This window comes from Vanessa tameamea, chromosome 7, assembly GCF_037043105.1.
Source record: "Vanessa tameamea isolate UH-Manoa-2023 chromosome 7, ilVanTame1 primary haplotype, whole genome shotgun sequence".
Taxonomy (NCBI): domain Eukaryota; kingdom Metazoa; phylum Arthropoda; class Insecta; order Lepidoptera; family Nymphalidae; genus Vanessa; species Vanessa tameamea.
In genome coordinates, this window is record NC_087315.1 from 1,820,574 (window position 1) to 1,842,691 (window position 22,118).

Below are 22,118 nucleotides of genomic sequence, written 5' to 3' on the forward strand. Positions count from 1 at the left end.
CAGCAAGTCATTTTAAGAGCGATTTTATAGGTTTGAAATTAAACAAATGAATACAGAACAAAACGAATACTTATTCATAAATCATAAACAAAAAATACATTATGGTTTATTTTCTTTAATTAATGTTAATAATAAAATAAAGCAATACTCAACAATATGTACAGATACATTATTACAGAAAAAACGCAAGCGTCTGGATGCTTTTTTTTTCAGAACCGTGCTGACGCGACGGTTTCGCAAAATAAAACCAGCCTTCTGTGTTAAGCAACTGTTGAATTTTACAACTACAGATATAAAATTATAACGTCAATATATTTTTATTTCATTTATTCTCTTATATTTTACAAATGGATTATAAATATAACTTAATATCACAAATACTAAATAACAGTCCTCAATAATTGTAGAGGGTGATGAAGATAGAAATAATTATGAGGAAGCTAGACGTTAAGATATTCGCGTTGTTTCCATAGTTGACGTTAAGCCAATCATCGACCATATTGTAATTTCTCTGGGTCCAGGTAATCGATGCCGCAATGTTCTCTGTGATAGCTTGCACTGACGCTCTCTCTCCGGCGGAGAAGTATTGCTGGTATCGAGTTGCAAAGGTGTTAATCTGAGGATTAAAAACAATAATTTTAATCTACAATTTATATAAGACCTTACCTGGTAGGACTTTGTGCAAGGCGTATTCTACAGCCAAATAATAATGTCTACTATATTTGAGCGGTTTGATGGGTGAGTGAGCCTAAAACCAGGCAACTGTGTAACTACAGGCACAAGGGGTATCACATCCTCCATCATTAATTCCCAAGGTTGGTGATGATTTGGTTAATATTTCTAACAGCACCAATGCTTGTGGAAAGTCATATCTTGTGAATTGTCAAGACCACTTACCACCAGTTGGCCCATTTGCCTATCCGCCTATATTTAAATAATACCGTTTTCTGTTCCTAATAAAACACAAATAAACAAAGCGCAAACGGTTTGACATATTATGATGTTTTTGCAAGATCGCTAGTCTCAACGATTCTCTCTACTTTGCACATAATGTGTTTGTGAATATACTTTATTTCAAATTATTTGGAGTTTTGTTTATACAGGTTAACTTACTATTGTTAAGTGCTCTCTGGTCGTCAATCTTCGTGCAAAAGCGTTGAGAATGTTTGTTGTACCAGTAAGAAGTTGTACGCTGTTGAAAATGTAATACAATTATGTTAAGAAAAATTATAAATATTCAAGCTAAGATGAAGGCGAAACATTTACACATTTATTAAATAAATTAAAAGTAAAGTAATACGGGAATTGTTTGTTTGATAACGACCCTCACTCCTATCAAGAGGAATATTTGAAGATTATCCCACCAGCAATTTATCAACCATCATGAAATCACTTAAGATATCCTTTTACAACTAAACCTTTTTGGCAATTACATACTTTTAAGACTTTGACGATGATTATCATATAATATTCTGGTATGTCCATTGTCTACTAAATGCTTTCGAAATTGATGTTTGCAATGCGAAAATAAAAATGTTGAAGAAATTATTTTTATGCTTACAATTATTATACTTACTTTGGTTGGATCATGGCAAAGTGTTCCAGGACAAAAAGTAAAGCCGTTTCCATGCCTTCAGGACTCGAGTTAATAACAGACACAAGAATCGTATGTCTGTCTTGCTCCCTCACGAAGGAGTTCTCATCAATAACTTGATTTAAATAACTGGAAATAAGAAAGTAATTTAGACTACCAGCTACAAAAAACATATCAATGAAAAATATCTACATAATAATAATTTCTCTCTTACTGAATTTCATATGCACAAGAGTATATTGCACTTCACAAGATAGTTCAAACACATAAATAAAATAATATTTAAATAATTCTGTACCCAGATTTATATCCAGAACCTTCGATATTCTCTTCCATATGAGCTTACAAATAAACCAATGGGGTGGCAAGTTATACTTACAAGTTCCGAAGAGTCGCATTCGAAGTACATCCAAGAGCATTTAAGAGGATAGATTGCTCGCTAGAGTCCTGGCTGGCACGATACCTCTCCCATAAGAAATTAAAGTTTTCAGCACTGCCTCCACGCAGACCGGAGCAGAAAACTGTCGTCTGAATATCCGGGTTCAAGGTTTGGCCTACGAAAATATATTTAATGTTAAACTTTTTTTTTTTTAAATCCATTTCATCCTCACGAATTAAACCAACTTTAAGTAGTTTTGTAAATACGTATAAAACGGCTAATGTCTAAATGGTAATTGTAACCTTTTAAATATTTTATTTGTGCCTTAGCCACAGTCATATTTTCTTTTAGACCGATGTGTCAATAATATTGTATCACGTAGTTATTTCATGGTTAAATTGAAAAATGTAAATCACCTTATAGGTATAGTTATCTCACGTGAGTTACATTGGCAAAACTATTTAAGCTGTAAATAAGTGATTCTATAATACAAATTACTTACCGGGATTGTTTCTGAGTTGCTGCAACAATTCTTGCGATCTATTGACGCAGTGTTGATTACCATAACGGCAGTTCAAGTTGAGGATAATATTTCTATGGAATGCAGTCACGTGCTCTTCTCCAGAAGCAACGTCAAATCCAAGACGAGCGTATAAAGGTTCGGTGAGATGAAGAACGTATTCCTGGATGTGAATTTGACCAAATTTAAAATATGATAGGATTAGATGAATAATTAAAAAAAAAAAAAATTGTGTAATTATTATTATTAACGTATTCCGAGATAATGTCAGGTGACAAAAAGACGTCATAAGTAAGCTTAAGTTTAAAGGCAGTACTACTTTCCATTTAAATATTGTAAAATTTCTAGAGTAATAAATACGAAACTATTAAACTATATTTAAATAAATAAATAAATATTGGACAACATCACATACATTACTCTGATCCAAATGTAAGTAGCTAAAGCACTTGTGTTATGGAAAATCAGAAGTAACGACGGTACCGCATACACCCAGACCCAAGACAACGTAGAAAACTAATGAACTTTTTCTACATCGACTCGGCTGGGAATCGAACCCGGGACCTCGGAGCGGCGTACCCATGAAAGCCTGTGTACACACAACTCGACCACGGAGGTCGTTTAGTAGCTGATGATGTCTTCTTTGATATTATTAATATTTAAATTAAACTATGTTTGTTCCCATGTTCATTCGTCCATTTCATGTTCCAAGAAAAAGGGCTTATAAGTATAGAGTAAATATATTGCTATCGATATAATTAAAGTGGATGCTTCCACTAAATATTTAATAATAGTATTCCGTCACCCGTTGTTACCGAGCATTTAGTCGAACAAGTAAGTCTAGCTTTGACCTTTAGGAACTAGACCTTAATATATAATATTTAATTGAAAGGGCATATTTTATGAGGTATTAGTTTGTGTGAAATCAATAATGCAATACCTGGAATAGTTGATAGGCCTTCGACCCGGTGAGCACAATGTCGAGATAACTGAAGGCCGCGTTCGCCGCTCCCCAAGCGATGTAATCAGTTTCATTAATCAAATACCGGGACACTTCGAATGCGTACCTGTAGTCCTGTGGAAATTATTTTAATTAAATTTTTAATAAACGAAAATTTAATTGATATTCGTCACTAGGTTGAAGCTCTCGCCGCGGCTTGTTCGCGTGTAAAAGGGTAGTTTTTAGGAACCCTTTTACCCCAGACACAGTGTATATATGTAAAATTTCATAACGATAGTTTCATGTGTTATAACATAACAACAAACAAATAAACTATCTTACTTCCGCATTAAAAATATTAGTAAGGCTATGTAGAAAAACGTCCTATCAAGATTAAAAATAAAATTATAAGCACGTATGAACTCTGCTTCTTTGATTGCACTACGCAGCGGTGGTTACGTATACTGAGTCATTAATCTGCCTATTTAAATTTATACAAACTAAGTTAAATTAAATTTCTTGAGGCGGTCCATCAGAGAACTCGTCTGTAAAGCCACTTTACGTTACAGTACTGCCTCAGTAACTGATAAGCATATGCGTGTATCGTAAATATTTAAGATTCAATTTTGAGTTCGCGTACAGTATTGATCATATACCAAGTATTGATTCGATTATATTAATTACATACAAAAAGAAAATAAACGATAATAGTATCTATTATTATGGTATCTATATTATAGTATTTTAAAATTTGCGATGTTGCTGAATGTAATGCTCAGTTCTTCTCACAAAACAAATGAACGCTCGTGCCGAGGACCGCTTCTATTCGACTGTAAATAACGTTACTGGGTAAATTAAGTTTATCTGTTTATTGCAAATAATGACTTCGGCTTATTGTAGATTAGCTATTGTAGGCTAATTATATTATCATAAAATAAAATAGAATACTATTATTATATTTAAAAAAAATATGTATTTTAATTTTAAATAATTGTATTGACATCAATCTTACCGCTTGAGATCCTTAATCAGCATGAAATTATAAAAAAAAACAATTCATAAGATTATGTTTTATCTACATAAATTCACATTGCAATATCCTAATTATACAAGCAAGCTGTGCCTTTGACACGGATAATAATATCATAATTCAGTGGTGCTTGCCTGGGTTTGAACCCGAAATCATCGGTTAAGATGCACGCGTTCTAACCACGGGGCCATCTCGGCTCCATACATTTATCATATATTCTACCGCCAAACAGCAATACCTAATACATTGTATCCTTAGTAATTAGTGAGTAAGCCAGTGTAATTACAGGCACAAGAGACAAAATATTAATTCCCAAGGTTGGTGGCGTATTTGTGATGTTTCATATTTGGAAGACATGGTTAATCTTTTTGAGGCGTCAATGTTTGTGGGCTATGGTGAACCACATGACAGCCTAGCCGCCTACCGATTTCGTAAAAAAAGCAACTTATCAACTACATAGAATCCAACAATATTGTTCTTTATAAGCAATAGAAGCTTCCCTCCTTAACTAATCATTCGAATATAAATGTTAAATACTCGTAGCATACCTAAATATTACAGATTATATATATGTCTGTTACTATTTATGTAGTGGAACATAGTGGCGCTTTATAAATCATATATAATATTTTGTTTACTTATCGAAATTCTCTAATAAATGTATTATTATATCTCATACTAGATACCGGCCCCGGTTCGCATTGGTACAAAAATCATCGAAATCATTAGTTCCAGAGATTACACCCTACATACATACAAATACATCAGTGTTCAAAAGCTATGTTAAATAGCACAAAGCAAATCTTTTAACAGTAATATTAAAACGATTTAAGATTGGCCCGTAAACATATTAGATTATTTGGTGACCATTGAGTTCGAATATAGTTGAATGAACAGTGTCAATGATTCTGCTTCGATGCACAATTGTTATGCAATTGCTGACTTAAGTCGTCACCTGTATCGTAGTAGTTCTATGCGTACGTTTCAAATCATGGAACACGAATTGTTCTGCGACTTGTTTTGAGTTTAACATTGATTTGAACGCAGAATATTTGTCATCGAAATAATAATTTAAATGCAAATATAGGTCAATGACCTTTTATTATAAAGGAGTAGATTTGGAGCACGATCCATTAAGGTTGGGGCGTACATATATGACGGATTTTCACCAGACAGGTTACCTCACAGATGAATTATAAATACGTAAAAAATCTGTGGTGCATGTCTAGATTCGAACTTAATCATTTTGGTTAAGATTCATCTTATCGAGGGATATTTTTACAACTTTTAAGTACTTCATTGCAATTTAGGGTTATCTTTTTATGGAAATATTTACCTTGTTTTAAAATTATATATCTTATATAACGTGAAATAAATACAAGAGCTTATGCATGAATAGCATATTTAGTTTAGCATTTCAATATTCATAAACTATGAGAGATCACACGTAAGTACTAAGTGACTAATAATAATAATAATCTCCTTGATTTAAGCTGATTATATTATTGAGAGCTATGTATCAACGTCAGCTTATAAGGATATTAACATGATAATATATTAGAATACTATGCGGGACTCTGTTAAATATATTTTTTCTACTGACACCAGAACATCTACTTTGGGCCAACTGCAAAGAAATCTGAGGTACCAGGTTTAAACTCTTTTGGCCTAATGGTTCGTAAGTGGTCACTTCTGCCTCTATTAGCTCTATTTGCATTGATTCTTTAAGATATATAATTCATTCCTCACATCACCAATGCGCCATCAATCTCGGATGATAAGATGTTATGTCCCTTCTGTCTGTAGTTACACTGTATTACTCCCCCTTTAAAGCTAAATTATTGCTCTTTTGCTGTAGAGTAGATGAATGGTGGTCCACGTGGGATTGCTCAAAGCCCTATAATGGATTTTTTATTATACCATAATATTTAGTATCTCGACTTTCTTTCTCATCAGATATGAGGAAATAGGTATACTTACGAGTCTTCCATTTCTAGCGAGGTTGAAGGAATCGTCGATGATTTGGGCCCGATTTAATAAATGAATTGTGTTGTGAGATCTGATGAGAACATTTGCTAAGGCTTGCCAGTTTTCAACATTATAGTTGACTCTGTAGTAACCTGTTGAATGAAATTCATTAAACGTTTTAGAAGTATTTTTTATTTATTATTGAATTTAAAAAATGAGATATATATTTATGGTGATAAAGTCCGAATTTTATATCCCATTAAATTGTATAAACCGACGAATTAATAGAACTCGCAATGATCTGCTCATTAAATTTTGTTTTTTTTTTTTTTTGGTAGATTAAGTATCTGACAAAGATATGATTCGAATATTGGAAAATCCAAAGAGAACAAACTTATCAGAATATATTTCTACTTCATTACTCTTTCACATGACATTAATCGTTCCTTCGTATACAAAAGAATGGATTGACTTGGATTTTTTAACTAAAAGCTGAGAAAATCAGTTATTTTTTCTTTAATAGATTAAATTTCTAATAACCAGCTTGTAAATTAATCATTTCAATTATTTGAGTTTAATTTTTTCAGTGAAATGAATATAATCTTTTTAATCCAAAATTTGATTTAGAAGATATTTCAAAGACATGACATATTTCGGAATATTTGATTCAGATTCTTAGAATAACTATTTATTAAAGTTTATTTTGAAGTATCACTGACCTGTTTGTTGTTTATTGACAATGAACCACTCAGCACCACTGAGCCCTTGTATGTCAATAGCTAAGGCAGGACCAAAGGGTGAAATCCAACGTTGAGGCTTCGTGTCTGAGAAGTCTGGATTAGTTGAAAGTACCCAATTAATAGGTACGTGCCAAGTGTCCGTTGATGATAAGGATGTATCAGTTAAGAAACGTTGCTGTTGGAAATAATAAATAAGGTGTTATTATAATAGTTTATAAAATGCAAAATAAATTATTGCACACAATGTTTCAAATAGATTAATTTGGATTAGAGGCTGTAAAGACGATTCTTCAACAAGATATAAATATAAGCAAATAATCAGTTTATTGCTAATGCTAGGTGTTGCATGTACACATGTACACATGTACTTGTACATGCTACATAAAATTAAATACATAAATATCTGTAATGCAAACAAATATAAAGATTACGATATTTTTAATTTGATTAAAGCTTATTCTAGCACGCTGCTCCATTACAGGTTGTTAGTTGGTCGTATAGTAGAATGTCAGTCAACGTTAACAAATTTACATAGCCCTTTGCAACTAGGATCACCGAAAATCTCATTCAAATTTCTAAAATTGAATTTCCGAACTGAAATCTTTTCTCTTTCTTTTTTTTAATACTTTACCTGAGATACGGATATAGATTCAGCGCTCGCAGCCGACCTTCGGACATTAAGAACTGGGAATCCACCTTGTGTGGCCCATCTCTCCATAATCGTTGAAATGGGCCAATCTATAGTGTGGGTAGACTCATCCAATGCCTGCTGAAGGCCAGCATAGAGATCGGCTGGACCGACTGCGCTACGGGTGCTGTGGAAGATATAGTCGTATAAATATGGAAACTTGTTCTGCTCTAACATTTGAAGTAGAATTGGTTTGTATGTTTATAAACGCTAATATAAGGATATTTTTTTATAAATTACATATATGGAAGGGCGGATGGTAAGTGGTGAACACCACCCTTAGACAATGGCGCTGTAAAAAATATTACCTATTCCTTACATGGACAACGTAAACACCAAACTTTGGAGCTAAAATGTGATGTCCATTGTACCAATAGTTACATTAGTCGACTCACCCTTCCAACCTTGTATTGCTATTTGGAGGTCTACCTCTAAATTGGAATTCTTAGTATCATATGTGATAAGTGTATGGTTCCATCCCAGATAGGCTACTACCAAGTATAGTCCGTTTATCAGTCCCATTAAAAAAATCATGTTTGCATTAGGTAACCTTTTTTTCCGTTCGGAGCGGAGTTTTAACATTTACGGGTTAGACCAGCTTCAGTTAATAATTTTATAAAATCTATGTAACCTTTGCAGAATAAAGTCCATCGACATGTCCAGTCCGTGGACATAGTGAGACGAGTGCTCGGTTCTTACATTCGACGAATATCTATGGTATGGACGAATGCTTCGATAACCGCTCGTTTTGAAATTAAGATGCTTTATGTCTTTATAATTGTTCGATACTTTTGCTCAGAATAAATAGTTAATATTTATTATAATATTTTAAGTCTCAATAAAGTTATTGTAAATTCATTAATGAAAAGATTATTCAGCCAAAAGAATTTAACTATTCAATCAGCTAATCAAATAAAGTCATTGCTCGACACTACAACGGAATGTTTAAATAGCCTCAATAATATGAAGGTTTGCACTGATTACTGGGATCCCATACTAATATATCTCGTTGGACAAAGATTAGATGGCGAGTCACTTAAGGATTGGGAGGAGAGTGTTTATATGGAGAATAAGGATGATCTCCCTACCTGGAACGATTTAAAGCGCTTTCTTGAGTCCAAATTTCGGACACTTAAATTAGTTCATCCAACAATAACTTATACTACTCGAGAAAGGCCTCAGGAGCACAAAACTTTTCATATCAACTCGAAGGCTCACCAAAATAATAATAACACATTACAAATGTCGCATGATAAAATGAATTCACAGCCTTCCTGTAGTTTTTGCAAACTAGAATATTATATTTTTAATTGTAAGGATTTATTTTACAAATCAATTGGTAGAAGAAAGATATAATTTTGTTCAAAATAAAAACTTATGCTTTAATTGCTTAGCTCCTAATCATCTTGTGTTTAACTGTAGACGCAAGACTTCATGCAAAGTATGTGGGAAAAAGCATCACTCCTTATTGCACAGAGACAAAAACAAACAACTGAAGAAGGTCGAGACTCAGAGATCACAAAACAAAAAGAACAAGTAAAACTTAGAGATACGAAGGTAACTGTGACACACATTATAGGAGATAAACAACCTGATCAAATGGTATTATTGGCAACGGCACTGGTAGACGTCAGCACAAGTGAAGGACAAACACATGTCTTCCGAGCGCTCATTGATCAGGGCTCTGAGGCATCATTCGTCACTGCGAGAGTAGTGGAGTTACTGGGTTTGAAATGGAAATTATTTTAGAGAATTGTATTAAATATTATCAAAAGAAAGTATATGAAAAAGAGATAGAGGACATTAATAAAGATGGAAAGGTAAAGAAAAGAAGTTCCCTTGTAACACTTTCTCCTTTCTTGGAAAAGAACGAGATGATAAGAGTCGGGGGATGATTGCAAAATGCAAACATTGGTGAGTCATCAAGACATCCAATTATAATACCGTTAAAGGTTCATGTTGCAAAACTATTAGTCAAAGAGACGAATATTAAGACTCTCCACGGTGATATTCAGTTGATGATGGCATATATTCGAAGTAAGTACTGGATTATTAACTTAAAAAATGAAGTTAAAAAATGTATAAGAACGTGTAAAGTTTGTATAGCTGACAAAGCAAAAATCTCAACAGAGAAAATGGGACAACTTCCTTACGTAAGAGTTAATGAGCATCGAGCCTTTCTAAACACGGGGGTTGACTATGCTGGTCCTATATACATTAGAACATCCAAAGGACGTGGTCACCATGCAACAAAGGCATATATCTGTTTGTTTGTTTGCTTGGCGACTCGTGCTATTCATTTAGAAGCTGTATCTGATCTCACAGCACAAGGTTACATTGCATCATTTTGCAGATTTGTTGCTAGGAGATGACCTTGTCTACATTTATGGAGTGACAATGATACTAACATTATCGGTGCTGCCAAAGAGCTTAAAGAGGAAATTGCAGAACTGTTGGCTAATGATGGGACGACGTGGCATTTTATCCCTCCGAGAATGTCAAATTATAGTGGCTTGTGGGAGGCAGGCATACAATCAGTAAAGAGACACTTAATACGAGTGACCAAATCTACAAAATTGACCTATGAAGAGATGGCTACACTATTAGCGCAGATAGAAGCGTGCTTAAATTCGCGTCCGTTATGTCAACTTGATGATACCGTCGAAACGCTAAAACCACTTACACCAGGACACTTTCTCATAGGAGAACCCTTAATCACAGTGCCCAATATAAATTATGAATTGAGAAACATTAGCCTACTCAGCAGATGGCAGATGATACAAAGGATGACCCAAGATTTTTGGCGACGATGGAGGTTAGAATACTTGAACACTATGCAACAACGCTATAAATGGCAAACTGATATACCGTCACCGAATATCGGAGACATTGTTATTATCAAAGAAGATGATTTGCCACCAACCAAATGGTTATTAGGCCGTGTGAAAGATTTGCATCTAGGATCAGACAATTTAGTTCGCGTTGTATCCGTCCAGTGTAAAGGCAATAATATTTTGAAGAGACCTCTATGCAATATTATAATTCTTCCTAAAGAAATAAAAGACTAAACTTAACTAAAGGTGAACTCTAACTTAATGTAATTTATGTAGGTAGTGTAGTTTTGTGATGTTGTTTGTAATTTTATTTAAGTTGTTTATATTTTTTTTGTTATGTAATTCATTGAAAACATCTATATACAGTCCACTGGTTAAAATGTAGATTCTTAATGTAAACCGTTGTATACGCTTTGGTGGGCGGAATGTTCGATACTTTTGCTCAGAATAAATAGTTAATATTTATTATAATATTTTAGTCTCAATAAATTCTCAAAGCTATTGAGAAAACAACACGCGGTATCAATATTCACCCGCTTCATCGTACAAAATGGAACCATAACCAAATAAACATTAATACATAACCTTTTTTTATTACGTCTCGTAAAATACTGAAGACATTTAAGTGTGAAACTGAAAGCACTCGTTACGTCATGACACGTCTGTTCATTGTGTACTAGCTTCGTCATCAATGTAATTTTCTTAAATTAAAATTTAATTTTGTGTTAGTTATGCTCAGATCATAAATAACGAATTGTTTTTAAATTAACAGGGGGGACAATAATGATTATATACACAACGGTTGAGCACGTAAGCGCCCCAACTAACTGTAGGTGGCTGAAACCAATCGCCGCCCGGCTGGCCGATAAAATCTGCCAAATCGCTTACATGCTGTTATGAGTTTCATTTTACAACGCAAAGAGCCATGTTACTGAAAATGAAAATCGAGTCGCGTTTCTTGCTATATATATTTTTTTAATTTTATTTTTCAGAAACAAAAAACACAGATAGTTAACCGTTGTCTGTCCCTATGTATGCTTAGATCTTTAAAATTACATAACGGATTTTGATTGATTTCGTAAATAAACACATTTTTTTGTGCTTACATTGCAAACACTGGCTGAACCCTACGAGATAGATCATAATGATGTGCTACAGTATTATACACCTTAAAAAGGTCTTCAAAAAAGTCCGAGATAGTATATGTCTATCTCTTAGGGAGATAGAAGATATTACACATTTCAAAAAAACGGGGACATTTAGGGTTCGTATTGTCTGAAAATGTCTGAAAAACTGTGAACGTTGTAAGACATTCGTATATTTAATATGAGCATTGCACCTGTGCGAAGCCGGAGCGGGTCGCTAGTGTTATATATAAGAACTTAGCTTTAATTAAGTCGGACTTGAATCTATAACTTAATTTAAAAAAAAAAAAGAAAAACGGCTGCCAACGCAGACAGTTAATTCGCTTATCATCGAATGTTTCTTTTAAACACCGCAAATCAGTCAAAGTCTACAGAATATAAATATCTAGTGACAGATTAATCATTCATTTGATTTTGCTAGAATTTCCAAACCCATTAAAAAAAGGGAAGGTGGTTATTCCTTCGCATTTAGACGGATTTGCAAAATTATTTTATTTGTGATGGAAAGAGTTATCTGATTATGAATTTCGTAGAAACACAAAGGAACTTTTCAATAAATACCACCAAATCAACCTCCATTGCTGCTGTGTCATTGCTGTATGCTATCGAAGTCGATATTATTTTGGAGCTTATTTTGCTGTTACATAATATCACTTGTAAACGGTTGAAACTATTACGAGTTTTTTCAAAATGTAAGCAAAATGTCTTATTTATAGTCCAAGGTTTCAAAGGTAAGAGCCAAGGCTTTAAACATTCAAAAGGTTAAAAGAAAACTTACTTGTTTCGTAGATAGATAACAAGACCTTTTCTAAATATTTCAGGCGTAAGGAAGTGCTGCATCATACGAATGACGGAACCGGCTGTGAAATAAAAAGAAATAAAAATTATGTTCTCATTTCTAATTAAACTGACTTCAAAAAAGGATGTTCCCTATTCATATCTATGTATCATGTATAGGTAACAACGTGGTCATGTCCCACTGTTGGGCTAAGGCGTCTCATTGGTCAACATTACCCATAGACATTGGCGCTGTAAGAAATAATTAACCATTACTTACGACTACATCGCCAATGCACTACTACCTTTGGGAGTTAAAATGTTATGTCTTTTGTGTCTTGTTACTCTGCCTCACTGTCTTTTGAGTCCGGAACACATACTGAGTATTGCTCTTTGTGATAGGTGGGTGGTACCTACCCAGAGAGGCATGCACAAAGCAGTACCACCAATGTGCTTGGGTAGGTTTGAATCTACAATATTCGGTTAAGATTTACCTATTGTAACTAATAGCCTATCTCGGGATTACCCAAGTTTATGAGAAATGCTTTGGAAGCTCCTCGATTATTATGTCAATAATAAATTTCCTAACTAGGTAAAATGTTAGATTTTCATGCTCAGATTGTAAAAAATCCTAAAACAGAGCGTGCGGAACATTTTACTGAAGCAACAAAAGCGAATACATATTACCCGATATTGCAAAACCACGCGATTATTAACATATATATATTTTCATTAGCTACAAACCTTATTAATAATAAAATATAAAGAATGTATGAAGGAATAGTTTTATGTTTAATAATTTTCATAATAAGGAATTCCAAAAAAATAAAAAATCTGCTGAATACCTTCACATAAATTATAAGAAATTCGTTTACGTGATTTTATCCATAGCTAGGTTGCCTATGTAAATGTGTGCTTGCAATAATTGCACCTTAGGGCACGGCACGACCGGGTTTTATAGTGGAATGCAATATTAGAAGGCAGTTAATTCATAAGTACAATGCGTTTCTTGTCAAGGTCACAACGGTCTAAACATTTCGTCGTAACTTCTTTTGCATTTCGAATGTTTTTGCTAGAGATTCATAGAACATGGTACGATTTTTCTTGTATTCTTTACTGTGGTTGATTTTGAGAGAACAGTTTACAGTGAAACAAAAACTAAGTCAAAAACGTATCCTACAAAATTGTGAACAAGTATGGATTTAGACTGAACGTAAACTACTTAACAGTCAACTATCAAAGTCGTACTACCACGAAGTATAAAACTAAACAGGCATAGATGTACGACTTCTACAAGTTTGCTAATTAAAAAATATACTCTTCGTCAGTTTCCCGTCATACGATCTAAGGGTCCGTCCACATCATCGCAGTTGACATGAATCGCAGTAGATTAGTTCTTGTGAAGACATATGCCATTTTACTATAGTTTAAGTACAGACATATTGAATAAATCACTTGGAAGGAAAAGTGTGTACATATATTATACTTGGTGGTAGGGCTTTGTGCAAGCCCGTCTGGGTAGGTACCACCCACTCATCAGATATTCTACCGCCAAATAACAATACACTGTATTGTTGTGTTCCGGTTAGAAGGGTGAGTGAGCCAGTGTAATCACAGGCACAAGGGACATAACATCTTAGTTCCCAAGGTTGGTGGCGCATAGGTGATGTAAGGAATGGTTAATATTTCTTACAGCGCCTTTGTCTATGGGCGGTGGTGACCACTTACCATCAGGTGGCCCATATGCTCGTCCGCCAACGAATGCCATAAAAAAATATATTACGTCTTGCACTATTCGTATAAATATCAAGTGGATAAATGGATCAACACGTGATAATTTATCAAATTGTTTACTTTTATCGATATTTTGTAACGTTAATTCGATAACACTATCTTACCAATGCATAGCCGGTTTATAGAATAATATAATCTATGTATCTCTAAACGAATAAGGTATAATATTGTTTAAAGTTTAATGTAATTTATATTTGTGAAATTTCAAGTAATCCTGTAAATACGATTCTTTGGATTTAGTATGAAACAAAGATTACTCATGATTAACGTAAAATACACTTAAAATAATTGACCTTCAAAACATTATCAGAATATGCATTTTACTTAAGTTTATCTAGTTAAGATTTATTTGTATCTAATTATATTTATCTGAGCTTGTGATAAAGTAATTCATTAATATTATTACTGTTTTGTTTATTTCTTTATTCACATTTCTATTTCAAAGTAGAGCTAATTATATAAGCCTGCAGTTCCCAAGGTTCAAACCCCAAGTCGAACAGGTAAAAAGTTATTGGGATTTGCTGTCGAAAAAATCGTAACGGATCTTTGTCGTATTAGATGTGTACTCGGATTATGATTGTGCTCAGGCTGTGCACACATTTGTTTCCTATATAATGCGTAGTTGACTAAACTCCTTGAGATTGGTTTCCGTGTCCAAAATCGATCAAAACGACATAGCTCTCTTTTCTATAATTCAATGCAACAACGTTTTTTTCAACATTATCAGCTTTTAAATTTCCCACTGCTGGCCTAAAACCTCCTCTCCCTTTGAGGAGTAGGCTAGGAGCATATTCCACCACGCTGCTCCAATGCGGATTGGTGGATACACATATGGCAGAATTTCGTTGAAATTAGAGACATGCAGGTTTCCTCACGATGTTTTATTTCACCGTCGAGCACGAGTTGAATTATAAACAATAATTAAGCACATGAAAATTCAGTGATGCTTGCCTGGCTTTGAACGCGCAATAATCGGCTAAGATGCACGCGTTCAAACACTGGGCCATCTCGGCTCTAAGTCAATGCGATGAGGCGCAATTCGGAAATAAATTACGGGAGCGTTACTTAAAATTTCTTGACAGGAAAACTTAATAACTTTTATAGAGACGGAATTACTAATTGGTACTCATATTATTTATTTGCATTCCCGTGCTTCAGAGAGCATGTATGAGAAAAGGAGCAGGAGTGCATCTGTGTTTGCAAACTTGTGAACTGTTACACAGGAGATTATCATGAATATTCAAGTGTGAGCAAAAATGTTCGAAATCATCATTCTTTATTTTTTTTTTTATTATTATAATACTTTAATTTAAAATATATTCAGGTAATACCACTTTACAATGTTTTATCGACTTTTGTTTCCTACTCATGTCAAGTGGTAGTTTTTATCTTAAATTAGAAACGACCTAAGTGGATCTTCTAGATACTATCTAGTTCTGTTAATCGTGTTTACCCATCGACTTAAAGGTAAAGTTAGGTTATCAAACTTAAATATTTAGGTTAAATTGATATTAGTCTTTTGAAGCAAAATTTAGAAGTAATTGTTGATATATTTACATATTATTTAGTACTAATAATTAATTGTATATATTTAGTTCGGTTAAATATACTTTTGTAAGTTTTTAATAGAAACTTGTTTTCGTATTTGATAAAAATATGAGTTAAATAATTTTATGAATGCGAACCATTTGAGAAAAAATAATCGATTTTTTAATATAATGAACGCAAAGTTATTTTTAAAATAAAAAAAAATACCGTTTGTATTTAAAATACAGAATTATAACTTTACTTAAGTTATTTTAATTATAAATATATCTGCAAAAACATGATTCTTTTACAGCATCACTCTCAAACATTATTACTTATAAAATTCCGGATATTTAAATCTTTATTATAGAGAGTGGTAATACCTCCTTTGACATATTTAGAATGTATTGCCAATATACTTACATTTCTGATAAGCGACAGCATTGAAGGTGCCCATAACTTGAGATGGAGTGTACACGGGATGAGTCATAGGATTCACACTCAACACGGCATCGCTTTGGAATACATTTTGAAGCAACAAAACGTATTGGTCCATCATACGCCATTCTGGTAAGACCTGGATGACATAAACATCATTCAATTTTGATCTCTCTTTATGTAGCAATATAATTCAATTTTATAATTACATGGATTGTCGAAATTACTTTTAGTTTTTGAAATGAGTGTGCAAAAAATTATTTTTTAATTCGGATGGAATTTATTGCTTTTGTATGGAAAATGTAAATAAGAGTTTTTAAGCAAACACTTATATAACAACATTGATAACTACGTAACCGATTAAGTTACAATATAAAAATAAAAAATAGTTCACTTGCATTATTTTGTTTAGGTTAGGTTATTTTAAAGACAAATATTGAATTTGGAATAGAATATTTATGACATTCATAATAGTCGGTTATCCGTTAAAATATTGAATGGTCAGTACATTCAATATGTTTGCTTGTCATATGAAATATACTGATTTTGATACTTTTTTTGTATATATAATGTTCGAAATAATATGGATTTTCTGTTGTATAACTAAAAACAACCAACATTATAGCACTTACCAAATCCGTGCCATAATTTTCAAAGAAGTTCGCAAAACCCTCGTTCAACCAAGTATAAGTCCAGCTGAGAGGGCTGACTTCATTACCAAACCACATGTGCACATTCTCGTGACAAATGATACGGCCTATGTTCTGCTTCGTCGAGGTTGTTGTAACTCCGTCTTGGACTAAAAGCGCCACCTCTCTGTTAAAAAAAAAAAATTTTTTTTTTTATGTCGGTCGCGTTTTTTGGAGGTTTTAATAAAATGGTTGGTAGGTAAGACCTCAAATCAATAAAAGGTAGGTATTGTTATGTATAGTCACTTCAGAGAAGAATAGCTATCTTAACGAATCTGAATAGTTCTAAACTGCTCGGCAAAGGGAGGGCAGGTCTTAGCCCAACAGTGAAACATTTACAAGGTGTTATAGATAAGAACTAAGATAGGTCAATTAATAAAACACGTTAATTTTAGCAGGCATTTTTATGCTTTATATGTGTTTACATTTAATCTCGTACTCGGTATTGACTGAAAACTTAGTGAGGACCTACACGTGTGGGCTGATTTTCTGCCACATTTGTATTTAAAAACGCATTGAGGCAGCGTTAAATACACTCCAAAAATCGTTACCCTCCGAGAGGCGGGTATCATTTAATTATTCTCAAGCGTTGTTAATTTTTTTTTTGTTTCTGTTATTTAATATATAATATGTAGCGAAAACAACTTCATATCAAACGGGTGTTCCCCGGGTGTACCCACGACACCCTTCATTTTGAGACTTGTCCACCAACCTTGAGCGTCGAGATGTTATGTCCCATGTGTATATTTACTCAACTTATAAATACACAAAAACACTAAGTATTTCCGTTTGGCGGTAGAATATCAAAAATATACCTCTCGTTTTAAAACTACATTTAAACGATATTCGACTTTAAAGCGTACGAATTAAAATACATAATTCGAAAAAAATTTCCAACAATAACCTACTCGAATAAAACAGTACAAACATGTTTACGTCATAACGGTCCTTATGTTCTTTGTCGCCACACTTTATCTACTGTAATGTAAGAGACTCATTTGCGCAATTCACAAAAGGTCTGAGTTTTTCATTATTACCGTAACTTTCCTCGGGGTTAATTTAGATAGTGCCCGTTAGTTTCAATTGCCTTTATTTAATGAGATATTTCGGGTGCTTGTTGTATTGTCAAGCGTTTCCAATTTACGTTTGTGTTGTAGCTTTTTAAGTGTATTTCGAATAGATGAATCTAAATTAAAACATACTTCATTTGAATAGGGTTTTGAATCGCTGTTTTATAAATGAAAGAGAGAAGAACGATAAAAATATACATCAATGATATTTTAAGGAAAGATTGTGTTCAAGAATTTTACGTCACACTAAATTTTTTTATAATAACTTATTAAGAAAATTACAAGGGAGTGTCTGAGTACGATACGAGAGGCCTACCAAATTTTCGGATATTTTCGCCAGAAATGTTTAATTTTGAGGCGTGATATAAAAAAAAACGTGGTCCTTTATTAACCTCCAGCTACCTCATCGAGCAAATGTTTCTTAAGAATATATGTTCATGACTATTTTATTTAATGCATTAGGTTTTTTTTATGTTATATTTATTTAAACCGCGGAATACGTTGATCGTTAACAGTGATTTGTTTAAACTAATATGTGTCTGAACAAAGTCGAAACTCACCGTCGATACGATCACTGAATGTGTGAAAGTGACTTGCGACATTGAGTATAATAGTTATAACAATTGAATATTACGTTAATACAAAAACAGCGAAATATATACAAGTACATACATGAATACAATTGTGAGTTTTCATATTTCAAAACCATCCTAATATATTATTTTGATAGATGATAAAAAAAAAAACCCGCGTAAGTATGTAAGTTAAGTGTTGAGTCACTGTATGGTGTGTGTGTTTTAAATAAAAATACAGTATTATAGTGACGTAAAAAAATTTAGACGACGATTTTTTACATGCACCATGAACTCAACCCAAGCCTCCCTTTCCCTTCAAAGTATTATACACTGCAAATATAGGATACATGCTTTTTACAAATTTTGATCTCTTTCATTCCCTTGCATGACATATTTTATAATAGTTTTCGTCCGTAGTTTCACCCGCGTGTTAGGGGTCACACGTTTAAGCGTATTAAGCGGCTTTCCATCGTTGAGGTTCAAAACTGTAGAAAAGATAGTGCTTCAAACACGTAAGCGTTACCGTTTCCAAAGATGGATTCGTCCGAAGGTAACCGTCTTAAAAGCAGTAACTCTTTCACATGGATTACAGTAATCCATATTATGATTCATTTATATGTACATTATATTTTTTGTACTCCAACAATGCTTATTCTAATTATAAATTCTTTCAATAACCGTCAATATTGATGTTTCACATCTGCAAAACGTTCATTGATGACTAAGTTTTTTTTATCGTCTTTTTAATTTTTTTCGAAAGGTATGTATTATCTTTTATTTTTTAAATATATTTTTCATCTCAATGATAATAGACTAGGAGATAAATACATGTATCTAGTTTTCTTTTCCCTCCCATAACACGACCGAAAAATAAGCGGATATAACCGGAGAGATCTGGTTTAGAAATAATTGCTTTAAGTACGATATGTTCACGAGATTGTAATTCAAACATAATATCATCGTGCCAGTTGTTTACACTTTTGTTTTAATTCTTTTTGTCAAAACAGAATCATAGATTTATTAATTTTTTCAGTGATGGACGACCTGTGACAAAAAAATATCGTTTTAATTTTATCTTAGTACTATCAATATGAATCACTCCTTTCTTATGACAGACAAGAAACGTATATTATACTAAAAGAGATAACACAGACTCGTATTCAGTTTATGTTGTGCGGCCAAAATCTGTATTTAATGAAAAAAAATTCAATTAAAATCAGTCGCAAATAGTATTCTCTAACCCTACGAGATCAATATATACATATATAGTCCTAAAATGGTCATTCGCCTCCGTAGCTTATCCTGAAAACCAAACATACCTGTATATAACCAATCCCCAGTTCTCCATAGCCCCAGCTGCGAAATCTGGGACAGCAGCCTTGTCGAGTTTCGGCATAGCGTAAGGAAACTCGGTGTAGTTCTCCAGAGCAATCATATTGTGCTGACCAAAGTCTAAAGCGAATTCTGCGGTGTTCTGTGTTCCTGGTCTGGAATAGACTCTGAAGGGGATGTTATAGATCTCGTTTTGTTCGTTGGAGATGAAGTCGAAGTTGGAAACTAGATAAGCCAAGAGATAGCTAGACATGACTAGTGTATCTTGGAACTCGTATTTAACGTAACCGTCCACATTTGGTCTGGAAAGAATAAAATACAATAGATTAGTTTTACTTCGCAAATGCTTGCAAATATCCCAACTGATGGTGATTCACCACTGACAATAGACACTGCCAATGTACCACCAACCTTGGAAGCCAAGATGTTATGTCCCTTGTGCCTGTTTTACACTCTATTACGATTCCTTTTTATAAAATCAATTCTAAGCTTTGTTTAAAAAACAATTTTTAATAACAAGTTGAAGTAAATGTAGTTGCAGTATCTCCGTATATAGGGAAGTTTTGCCCAAAATACTAAAACTATGATCAAGGTTTATCGAACGCGTTATTTTAATCCTTTTTATAACAAGGATTCGCGGACGGGTCGCCTAATGGTAGTGGAAGATTCCTTTAATCGCCAATGCACCAACAACCTTGGGAATTAATATATTATGTCCTTTTTGCCTGTAGTTACACTGGTTCACTCACAGTGGAACACAACAGTACTTAGTATTGCTGCTTGGCGGTAGAATATATGGGTTGTACCTACCCGAAGGGCTTGCACAAAGTCTTACTACTAAGTAAACCTCAAATTGTAAACTCACTTTGAGAGATCAGTTCTTTCAGGCATATTAGTTCTGACGACAGGGTATTCTGGTGGTGCATAAATTGTAGTTCTGAACACGGCCTTGAAAAGAGGTTCATCGTAACAAGGGAAGGCACGGCGGGCAAAAGTCGGTTGAAGCTGCGATGTAATTAAATTACTGAAACATATACAGAACATACAGTCTCTAAATATTCACAAGTAAACCTTCGTCTGTTACTTATTTAACTTTATTTATTATTGCTTAAGTATTATTATAATATAGTGATATTAAAATTTGAAACAAAATTAAAAGGTCTGATAATAAGTGAAGAGTAACATAAAAATAAAAAAAATAATAATAAAATGTTGCTCCGTTTTCAAAAATAATATATAATTTTAAATAGTTTTTTTCTTTTTATGGCGCTTAGTAAATATAATAAAGAGTTTCTAATTGTAATTAGATCGAATCGATTCGAATCGATTCGAAGCTCTTCAAAGTATTATTGCATGAGATTCATAAAATTTTTAACAATTTGACTACTATTTATTTCATACTTACACAGTCTGACCTGAATACTGATAAGTTGATACGTAAACACCGAACATATTATCTGCGTACGTTCCCACGTACTCAATCTTCAAAATATATGCCTGCAAAGGCACCAGCGTCTGAGTCGATTCAACTCTCAAAAAATGAGTATCATCAGTTGATAAAACGTATCCTCTCATTAAATTCTCATTTTCGTTCGATGCAGCGTATAACTCAACACTCTTTATTTCCATGGCCATCGCGTGTAATACAATTTCATTAATGGGGACATTTGCAAATAGTCGAATAGAAACATCTCCTGTGAAATTAACGACATTCATCGGATCGAAGAATAGTCGAACATCGTAGAATGTTGGAAACGATTGATTCGGCAGCCTGTAAGACTCGTAGTTTCTGATCACATCGTCGGTTACCGGTAAGCTGAGTGCAGACCCAACCAGACTTAAGAATATTAAAGGCAGCATATCTGAAAAAGAAAAACTTGTAAGTCATTGAAATCTTCAGAATTGTAATTTTCGAAGTATGTTTTAGTACTTATTTTGTGAAACTTTATTTCATTTCAGACTCTATTGTCATAGTATATTATTGATTTTTTTCAGCCTAACAAATCGACCACCTGATAGTTAAGTCGTCACGGCTCATAGACAAGGTACTGGAATAAATATTAACAATCTCTTACATC

At 33.5% G+C, this 22,118-nt stretch overlaps 1 protein-coding gene across 1 annotated transcript; it reads right to left on the reverse strand.

Annotated features, from left to right (window-relative positions):
- Positions 1-293: 293 nt before the first annotated feature.
- On the reverse strand, positions 294-21,902 carry LOC113392204 (aminopeptidase N-like). The gene is made up of 15 exons (XM_064215301.1): positions 21,446-21,902; positions 20,906-21,064; positions 20,028-20,342; positions 17,007-17,190; positions 16,360-16,513; positions 12,617-12,698; positions 7,803-7,986; positions 7,151-7,346; positions 6,444-6,583; positions 3,434-3,568; positions 2,476-2,656; positions 1,974-2,148; positions 1,577-1,723; positions 1,114-1,192; positions 294-616 (listed from the first exon to the last, which is right to left on the reverse strand). The coding sequence occupies exons 1-15, from the start codon at positions 21,898-21,900 to the stop codon at positions 395-397; spliced, it is 2,808 nt and encodes a 935-aa protein (XP_064071371.1). The 5' UTR covers positions 21,901-21,902; the 3' UTR covers positions 294-394.
- Between the last annotated feature and the right edge of the window lie 216 nt (positions 21,903-22,118).